This window comes from Bidens hawaiensis, unplaced genomic scaffold, assembly GCF_021521415.1.
Source record: "Bidens hawaiensis isolate Kalapana, Puna unplaced genomic scaffold, B.hawaiensis_p1.1 tig00027149_1, whole genome shotgun sequence".
Taxonomy (NCBI): Eukaryota; Viridiplantae; Streptophyta; class Magnoliopsida; order Asterales; family Asteraceae; genus Bidens; species Bidens hawaiensis.
Window position 1 is genome coordinate 179,244 of NW_027494390.1, and position 10,997 is coordinate 190,240.

At 37.3% G+C, this 10,997-nt stretch overlaps 1 protein-coding gene across 1 annotated transcript; it reads left to right on the forward strand.

Annotated features, from left to right (window-relative positions):
* The first annotated feature begins 8,624 nt into the window (after window positions 1–8,624).
* LOC143574918 (uncharacterized) lies at window positions 8,625–9,463 on the forward strand. Its single transcript, XM_077059419.1, has 2 exons — window positions 8,625–8,805; window positions 9,024–9,463. The coding sequence occupies exons 1-2, from the start codon at window positions 8,625–8,627 to the stop codon at window positions 9,461–9,463; spliced, it is 621 nt and encodes a 206-aa protein (XP_076915534.1).
* Window positions 9,464–10,997: the final 1,534 nt, after the last annotated feature.

A 10,997-nucleotide genomic window follows, 5' to 3' on the forward strand; every position in this document is an offset into this window, starting at 1 on the left:
TTTGTAAGCAAAGCTCTTGAAAATCAGTATCAGACCAGCAATAATGTGTGATAATAATTAGTTGGCGCCAAATGTTATCAAACAATCCAAAAACGTTTGATTGAGGGTTTGGAATGTACTTAATGTTTCATGAAATTTCTTAGTAGGGAGCACCAAACAAATTAAGCTGGGATATGATAAAAAGGTTATGACTAACTGATAAACTATTATTGCAACACCATCCTCATTATTGCTTTGGAGTAGAAGCTTTCAAACTTGCCAAACCAAACACATATAACGTATGAATTCAGGTTTATTAGAAAAATACATATAAACCGTAACTTTTTAATTCAATAGTGAATCATAATCTTGTTTAGAATCAAGATTAAAAGACGCTAACAAAAAGGAAAACAAAAGGAAAGCAATAAAGGACAAACGCACCTAGGTAAATTCCTGAAGAACAGAGGGGAGAATCAGAGTGGTTCCAGTGAGCTCGAAGTGGTGGGCTCACCCATCTTAGATAGATTGATTAATGGATAATAATATGACTAATTTCCACTTAATCAAAGCACTCTGAAAGCACAAATCGTTCTTTTCCCCTGCCCAAATGGAAGCACCGTCACCGCAATCTCAGTAATAGATTTGGAATTGTAGAAGACATATATCAATTTTATAGCATTAAAGGTTGCCTCAGGTTGGGTAACGAGTCATATATGCTCGGGTCAGATGGGGTCGATTTAGAAAAAGTTCAATTTTTCCAGGTGAAAAGGTAACCTGACTAAAATACATTCGGTTCAGGTCGGGTAATGGGTCATACCAAGCTTGGGTCTGAATGAATCGATTAAAAAATATTTATAAACAGAAACTATTCTAAAACTATCCAACTTCGTTCTAAAACATATCCAACTTCTGAAGATTGCTTAAAATTCAACCAACTTCATTAGCAATGGTAAAATCGCAAATATAATAAAATACTCAAACCACTTTATATACATTGATTATGATACAGGTTATGAATATCATACAAACATTCAATACCTTGTGACATGTGTGCATGGACATAGAAGGACAAATTAGGATAACTTGACTTAAATATGGCTTGACATCAGCTTCAGGGCAACACATTTCATGATCTGCAACATTAAGGCTAAATTATCATGAGTTCAACCAATTGTGTGCATGTTTATTACAACTTAAAAACATAAGGTTACCTTATTCATCTGATGTTGTTTAGTCAAGTATTGGATATAGAGCTATCTAAGTAACCAAAATAGAAAAAAAATGTCAATAAGACAATATTATAACAAAATAAAAAAGATTATGGCAACACAAATATAAATTCGTTTTATATGGATAGTGATACTACTGGTGACAAAATAGCATCTACACCTACACGACCCAAATTCATAGGTTGACACGGTCATGGGGTTGTTAACCGTGACTCAGTTCCAAAAAAACGAAACATCATCACAGCCGCTAACCACAGAGAACAACAACATATATTCATCAACTAACATCTGGGCACCCAGTACAAACCCTCATCTCCACCAAAAGACATCCGAAAATCTTGTTCCCCTTAAAGTTGCATAAATAAAATGGCCAGCAAAATCCACCGTCGCCTAGTGTTACTAAATGGAACTTGGCAACAGTCGAACATGGCCGCCAGCCACCATGGACGGCAAAGGCGACTCTGAGGGTTTGATCGAACAGTAAGCAAAACCCACCATCAGACCACTATTGTCACCCTGACATCCCATCGTCACAGACGATTTGGGATGTTATATCAACAACGCTACCACACCACCGTCACAGCCACACAACCGCCACCTAGGGTTCCAAAATCGAACCCGGTAACAATAGGCAATGGCTACGATAATCGTTGGAAAACAAAGAGGGACAACAAACGACGTACACATGACATGTAGAAGGAGGGAAAGCAGGTCCGACAGAAGGAAGACAAAGCAGGTCAAGGAGAAGCCTCAGACGTGTAACTATACATTATGTCCTTCTTGCACGTGTACACCCACTCAGCCACGTGTATTCAGTAAATGAAAGGAGAACTTATACAACTTTAGATTCTGTTGGTAAAGACACGTGTATCAAAACAAAAGTCAGTAAGAGTGTATAACAAAAAAAGCACTAAGAACAACATCTTGAAGCACCATCCTCCCACTTTTATAATTATATAAATTGTGGTTCCCGAATTAATAAATGAAAAGGACAATAATTGCTGAGTATAAGGAAAAGAAATTGAAAATATAAATGGGAATGAATTGATTTTGGATGTTGAAAAGAATGATGTTATTATAAAATCAAATAATGATAATAAAAATGATCATGTTCCTATTGATCATTTTAATGACACTCTTGGACTTAGAATTCATATTGATTTGTTCATGGATGTTTTAAATCACAAGTTGTCAGGTCCCCGATTTCAGGTAGATCTTACACAAATCAAGTCATAACTCACACAAATAAATGTGTCGACAAGCGAGTTAATGACGAGTTGCTATATTTAGAAAGATTACTGTTTATTAAAGGCGGAATCAATAATAAACATGGTAGTTGCTAACAATAATTAAAGGTAACTAACACACACAACATTCACTCAAAAGATTTCCATTCATATAATGTTCATCATACAAAGGGTAATCGATTTAGGGTTTTTTTATAGGAATTTTATATCCGTACTATTCTAAGACAGTCGTCGCACTCAAATATATTCTCTGAATTAATGAGTCTGTCCCTCTTAGGAGGCATACCCTAAATTATTCCTCTTATAGGCGTGACACCTCCTTTACAGCTGTCATTCCTTCTAGAACCCTAAATGCTAAAACATATTCAAATTACATATTCAAAATATTCATTTACCGAGTATACTCTGTGCTCTGCCTTCCTTCAGCACTAGGTAAACATAGATGTATGACCGGGATCAGTTTCGGGTAGACTTTACTTGAAGAGTATTTTCCCAAGTAAAATACTCACCGGGTAGACTTCAATCTTCTTGACTTTGCCAGATTTTGCCCGACAAACCCTTACGAGCAACCTTGTTCTTCAATGGTCTATTTCAACTCTTTGCTAGAGAATAGCTTATTAGCAAAGTGTGCTCGGCAGCACTGTTCCTTGCTTGAGTTGAACCTTGCCCGATGTTACTTAAAGATATTCCATTAAAACAACAAGCCTACTTGGACCATTGTATTTTATAAAAGAATACCTTGCCCGGTCTTCCAATCTCTTGGCTTCATGAGCTTGGTTAGCTAAAAGCTTTCTCGGAAGTAAACAATGCTCGGCTAAGAACAATCTTGCTTGACAAAGTGATCCTTGCCCGGGTTTATACTAACTAGTGAACCTTGCCCGGCATAACACTAATTAATGAACCCTGCTCGGATATACACTTAAGAAGAATTATAAAAGATAACCTTTCCCGATAGACAAAATATCGTACCCGGCTAAGTAAAAGCTTGATCGGAAGTCTAAGTTGTGCCCGGATCCATACATAGCGAATTCTGAGGAAGTTGAGAAGATTCCAATCTTCCATATATCTCTCTTAGGTCAAATCTTTGACTCAACAATCTCCCCCTAGATTGGAACACCTCAGCTGACCCAAAACATTTCTATGGTTACTTACACTTAGTCAAAATACACATCAAATTAAAGTCAAATTACATATACAAAAACATAAACAAATTACATAATCAGAATTTTGTTCGAAGACATTACACATGAAAGCCTATTATAAGAATCTTGTCTTTTTATTGCATTGTGTGAGGCTTGTCTTTTGTTGACTATTACTGATGCAGCTCTCAGCCTAAAGATATCAAGGATTTGGTAGTGAGTATGGCTTTCTGGTATGAACAAATCCCTTGTATCCATTAGATGTTCATCATGCAAGTAAATCAAGTCTTAATCCTTTTTGATTATCTCCAGTACTTTTCCATCAGAGTTTCTTAGCACATAATGGCCAACATCTTCTTTATATTTAATCTCAGTTATGATGCCATTTCTTTGAACTGTGTAGTTGGGGCATGTCATTCTTCTTTCAAGAATGATGCATGTATTCATTTTTGATAAGGGATTTCTATCTCTGACATTAATCTTGTAGTACAGTTCAGCACTGTCCATTTTCTTTAACTTCTCTGTCCTTTTCGATCTGTGAAGTTCAATCATTCTCCAACTTCTATTTTCTTTTTGGAACGGGAATCCCTTGTCAGCTTCCTCTTTAAAAAATTTTGAGAGATCATTCATTTGTCTTCCAGCCATCTTGTTTCTGTTTCTATAGTCATATAGATTGAGTGTGGCCATTCTTTCTAGTTGTTCTTGAGTGTATTCATAAAAATCACTCCTCACAACTATGTCTCTCAGTTGTCTGCTTTCCATAATCACTCTCAGACATTCAGAGACAGAATCTTAGTAGAGTTCTCTTGGAAGATCCACATCTGATTATGGTCTTGTTGTTCTTTGGGATTCAGCTCTACTTGATTCACCTCTGCTTGATAAGGCATGCATTCTTGAAACTGAGGGCCTGGTTGGAATAAACTTCTTGGGTTTTCCAGGCCTCAAATTGAAAGTGTTAATATAGATTGACTGTACCATTTCAAGTGGAAGGTTGGCTAGATCAACAAGATTATATCCTGCTTGTTCATTAAGGATCAACATCATTTTGTTTAACCCAGGATTATTTGACAATCCTGTAGGTACAAACCTTCCAGCAACAAAGCTTCTAGGGTTCTCTCCTTCCATCAGAGCTTTTTCCCAATCAACCTTTTGAATATAGAAAAGTTCTTTCAAGTCTTCCTTTTCCAAGGCATTAAAAGTGGCTTCATCCATTCCCCTCTGATTTATCATTATTCCCCTCAAAATTTTAATCATCTCTTCATTTTCCCAAGGAATTATAGGTTCATCTTCTGGTTCAGGTTTGACTTCTTGTGGGGTTGGGTTACAACTTTTCTGACTTGTTCTTTCAATTTCACCCTCAAAGTTTGAATTCTTCTTTTCTTTGCTTGAGGTTCATCAGATGGTTCAGACTGCTTAGTGGAGATCTTTGGTTGTAACCTCTTCGATTTTTCTTTTCTCTTAAGTTTGTTGTATTGGTCCACCACTTATTCTCTTTTTAGATTTTCAAATATATCCGGCTTCAACCCCCTTTCCAAAAGGTATCCACACATACCTCCAAACTTACTTTTCAGAGCTTCCATCTTTTCAATCTTTTTATTCTCCTTGACACACTTTTCTATCACTTTGGCTCTTTCACTATTGTAAAGATCTTGAAGTTTGTCAAACTTGAAGTGTGTTAGATCTTTCTCTGAATAACCATGCCTTCTAAGATATTCTCTGTATTTCTGATCATCTCTGTTCTTTTGTTGCATAACTCTTTTGATCTTGTCATTTTCTTCTTTCAGTCTCTTATTCAATTCATCATCATTCATCTGAGCAATGCTCTCAAATTTCACACCAAATCCCTTCAACTTCATAATCAAAGGATTCTTCATTTTGGCATTTAACAAACTCTGCTCAATATTATCCCTTTGTTCATCAGTCATTGTCACATGTGGGGATTCAACATTAGCAGCTTTAGCACTTTTACCTTGATCATCATCAGATTCATCCTCTTCCTCAGTTGAATCATTAACTGCATCAATTTTGGGTTTATCAGAAGGTGGATGATCTGGGTTTGGTTGACTTCTAATAGGTACATCAAGAACAACTTGTAGCTTTTCTCCTGGTTGCAAGGTTTGCAATGGGACTGCCCCTGATTGGACTTGCATCATCATCAGGAGTTTCAACAAAACATTTGTTCTTATCATCCCAGTTGCCTCTCTTTGCAGATCTTTCATATTCAGATTCCTCGTTTGCCCTTTTTCTTCTCTCATAGATCTTAGCAAATCTGTTGACTTTCTCAGCAAATTGTTCATACAGATTAGAAAGTCTTTCTTTCTTTTGATGAACTGTTTCTGATTCTTGAGGTTGAGTCACATTTGCCGTTTCAGACCAGCTGTCAGTTGGGTTTTTTCTTTAGATCTTCTCTCACTTGCTTAGCCTATTTCTTGGCAGCCATAAAAGCAATAGACTCACCAATCTCTTCTTCAACCATCATTTCAGTATTCAAATTGGTTGGTTCAGCAGTTTCATTTGACTTCTTTTCTGGTTGACTTTGGGTTTGAAACATGCTAACCACCATTGATCAAGGCTTCCTGCTCTGCCAATTCCTCTAGAGTCAAGGTTTGGGCCAGTATCTCCCTTTCCCTTGTTTCTCTCATAATATTTTCATGTTCTTTCAAGGAAGCAGCAGAAGCTTCAGCATCATCTCTAAGGTGTTGTTTGTTTTTCCTCAGAAGCACTTCTCCACCTCTTTTTTCTGCACTGAGAAGAGGGCGCGCCGACGTTGGGCTCTGCAGTGTGTTTGTTTTTCCGATGACGTTTCATTAAAAAACGTTTGCGCGCCCTCTTCTCCTAGAAGTGATGGCATTGTTACTTCTCACCTATTTTATCCCATTTGTTCTCACCTCTTCCGACTCCAAAAAAACATCAGACCTCCCAAAACCTATTATTCATATCCTCTCCTTCTACATCTCACTACCAAACCACTCCCGCCCAACTCCGTCGTCGCTCCCACCACAGCCCGCCGTCGTTCCCACCACAGCCCGCCCAACTCCTGCGCCACTCCCACTCCGCCGTCGCACCCACCACAGCCCGCTGTAACCTTAATGCCACCGCCGCTGTAACCCTAACACCGCCGCCCGCTCCACCTCATTCTCTCTGTCCAGGTTTGATACTCCCCCACCACCACCATTGCTATAATCTAATTACCTTTTGTTTTAATTTCATAAGTATGTTAGATTTTGTTAGTTTGTTGGAATTTGTTAGATTGTTAAAGTTTAAATTGTTAGATTTTGTTAGTTTGTTGTTAATTTTGTTGGATTTTGTTAGATTGAATATTTTTAATACTTTGTTGTTGAATAAAGTTTGTAGTGTTTTGTTAATTGGTAAAGGTTTTTGTTACTTTTGTTAGATTGTTATTAGTTTGTAGAAAGTTTAGGTTCGATGAATTGTTGTTTTAATAAATTGTTGTTTCTTGTTAGTTGATCATAAAAATGGGAGAGAAACAACAATGGTCGAATGAGCAAATAAAATGTTTATTAGAAACATGCATTGAAGAGATAAACACCGTGGGTAAAAAAGGGTTGAGTTTGCACAAAGACTCATGGGCTAAGGTAATAAGTGTTCATAAGGAAAAGTTTGGATTGGATTTGTGTCAAAAACAAGTGATAAACGCCTATGATAATCTTAAAGCCAAATACAAAGGATGGTTGTATTTGAAAAACAAAACCGGCAACATCTACAACCCTCAAACAAATACCTTTACCGTAACGAACGAGGAATGGGAAGAATTTAAGAAGGTATGTTCATATATTTTTATTTTTTAACATATATCTCTACCTTAAGGTCCACCCCCTAGTTTATTTTTTAATATCTACCATTAATCTTTTAGGGGCATGTGAAAGCTGCATCCTTAAAAACAACTCCATTAGCATTTCCGGAACTTTGTGCACAACTGTTTGATAAAAATATTGCCACGGGTAATCGCAAGTGGACCTCAACCCAAACATCAGTGGTTGGATCATCCTATTGTCATCGGCTCCAATCGGTCCAACAATTGATGATCATGGATAACATTTTTGTCGACACAGAAGATGATGCCAGCACTATTCCTACTACCGGGCCTACTACCGAGCCTACTTTCGAGCCTACCCCCAAAAGGGCTTAAACCTCAAAACCATCATCATCTGTCACTTTTTGAGGATTTAGCACTTGACATGCGAAATGCTTTGCGACATTTGACTAGAGAAAAACCTCAAAAAAACGCCCGGTAGTTACAACAGTTGTTGAGTGTTCTGAGAAGTTAAATTTGGTTGGGTTAGAGCCGACGGACCCTCTATACTTGGTTGCTTTTCATATTTTTGGAATGTCCACGGACATGAGAGAGGCGTGGATGGCATTGCCAAATATTCCTGTCGTGTTAAAAGGGTGGATCGAGATTACGGCTAAAAATTTAGGACTTATGAAGTAGTTTTTTGTTTTGTTGAAAACATTATTTCTTTTTTGTGTATGTTTTTTTGTTTATGTTGAAAACATTCTATGCTTTTTGGTTATGTTGAACACATTATATGTTATTTTATGGCTATGTGACATGGTTGTTTATACTTTATGATAATGGTTGCTTTGTTATAGCTATGTGACATGGTTGTTTATGTTTTATTAACAGGTTCATAATGAATAATGATGAGAAAATACTTCTGGTAGTTGTTATGTACTTGTATATCCGCTTTTTTTGGAAGAGGGGTTTGAAACGAAAACGAGACAATGATTCGGCAATGACGGGACATAAATACACGTTAGAGTTATTGCAAGGAAATCCCAAACAATGCATTGAATTGTTACGCATGTCTCGTGAATCATTTGTTTGACTATGTGCACATTTTAGAACAAATTTTTCGTTAAAGGATAGTAAACATGTTTCGATTGAGGAAAAGATGGCTATGTTTTTGATGATAATCGGCCATAACCAACGTTACGTGGTCATCAAGCATAGATTTCAACACTCAAAGTAAACAATTCATAAATTCTTTCATGAAGTGTTGGATAAAATGATGCTTTTCGCCAAAGATATGATAGTACCAACTTCTTTCAATCTGAATCCAAACATTCCGGGACATAACAAGAGGCTACGAAAGATTTTTAAAGGAGCGGTTGGTGCATTAGATGGGACCTTGATATATGTTGTTGTTCCTACTAGCCAACCAGATTTATATAGAGGAAGGGGAAAGGGTGATTGTTATCAAAACGTATTAGCAATTTGTGATTTTTACATGATTTTCACTTTTCTTGTGGCCAGATGGGAAGGGGTAGCACATGATTCTAGAATATTATCAGAGGCATTATAAGATCCACATGCGCCATTCCCATTTCCACCATCAGGTATTTTTATTGTTTGTTAATGATTTCTATGTTAGTTTAATATTGTAATTAATTGCAACTATTTACAGAGAAATACTATCTTTGTGACGCCGCGTATGCACACATACGAAAATTTATGGCTCCATATCGTAATGTAAGGTATTGGCTTGGAGATTTTCATCGGAGACGTGCGTTAACCAATAAAGAAATATTTAATCATGCACATGCAAAACTTCGAAACGTCATTGAGCGAGCTTTTGGTGTCTTGAAAGCAAGATTCCCTATATTGAAGAGGATGGCACCATTTCCATTGGAAACACAAATGAACGTTACCGTTGCATGTTTCGCCCTACATAATTTTATTTGGAAACAGGGTTTGGACGATGAGTTGTTCACACAATACGATCAACCCAATGTGTCGATTGGAAATAGTCGTGGGCAAATTGATGTTGATGAAGACGAGGTTGAAGCACTTGGCACTGCATCAGATCGGGAATATATGACTCAGTTAGGAGATGAAATTGCTTAGAAGTTAATGCAAAGTACGGAATAAATGATTTAAAAAATGTTTGTGGTATTATGAATATTATTCAGTGTTGTTGACTATTATTTAAATTTAGATGTTGAAGACCTTTTTTTATTTATATTTTAGTTTATTTAAATTCTTGTTTATTTAAATTTCATGTTATTTTAGCGGTCTGCAGATGTTAAAAAACAAACAGTCTTCTTGTTGCAGACTGCAGAGTTTTGGTCCACCTCTTTTGTTACAGATGTTGGCAGATGTGGTCTGTAGAATGCAGACATTTTACCTCTAAAAAAACAAACAACACCTAAATAGAATATCTTTCTCAGGATTAGCCTTAACAGGCTCTTCTTCAGTAACTTTTTCTTTTCCTTTATCCATTCTTTTTATGTATTTCTTCCTCATCATCAGTTTGTTGATAATCATCAATCTCTTTCTCAAGTGATTCTAATTAAGGGTCATACACTACCCTCTTGGAGCTTTCAGGTTGCTCAACTTCAGTAATAATTGGCTCCTTAGTTGCAGTATTCCCTTTATTAATTTCATCAGTTTGAGTTTCTTTTAACACATTAGTGACCACATAAGTGGTAGCCACTATCTCTTCATCATTTATCCTTTCATTCTCATTCCCTGTCTCCTCATCATTCTCTTCACTCCATACAACATTCACAATCTCATCATTCACATCATAGTCCTGCTCTCCTACATCTGATTTATCAACTTCATACTCTTCATCCTCCATTCTCCTCTCCTCACTATCCTCATCCTCATCATCATATTCACTCAAAATCAATTTCAAACCATCCATAGTCTCATCACCTATAACTTTCTCCTTCTTAGTTTCAACATTCACCATAGAGTCGGTTGGCATATTTACATTCTCCCCTTGTTTTGGGGGCAGCTGAGGTCTTCTCAACCTCCTGCTCTAGGGCTTGAATTCTCATTTCAGCTCGAGCCAACTTATCCAACAACATTACATTCTCCATAGTCACCTCCTCATTCCTCTTCTTTAATTCAGCATTTTCTTTCAACAAGTCCAAATTTCTTTGGAATATGTCTGTGTCAGTAGGTGGGGTTGTAGGTGGTGATGTAGAGAAAGGATCATATTCAGGTTGTTCTTGGGTTGTGGTTTGAGTTTGGAAAATGGATTGTGGTGGTGATTGTGTATGAGGTGGGCTTGGAATAAATGGATCTTAGTGAATTGGGCTAGTAGTGTTTATGGTGTTCGGGATGTATGAGTTGATGTTTCAGGCTGGCTCAAGGTTAAGGTTTGGGGAGGTGATTGAGTGGTTTGGATTGGTGGAGTTTTTGGTGGTGATGGTATGGGTTGATCAATGGGCGGTGGTGATTGTGGTGGTGTTGGTATAGGTTGGTTCTCTCCCTGATCCAGTGCATCAACAATCATGGCTCCTCCAGCCCCTCCTTCATCTCCATCACTATCATCATCATCTTCATCATCTAACTCATCAATATCCTCATCCTCCTCTGAGCTCAGCTCAGGAACCGGCATAATCTCCAAATCATGGTTCAACAACCATCG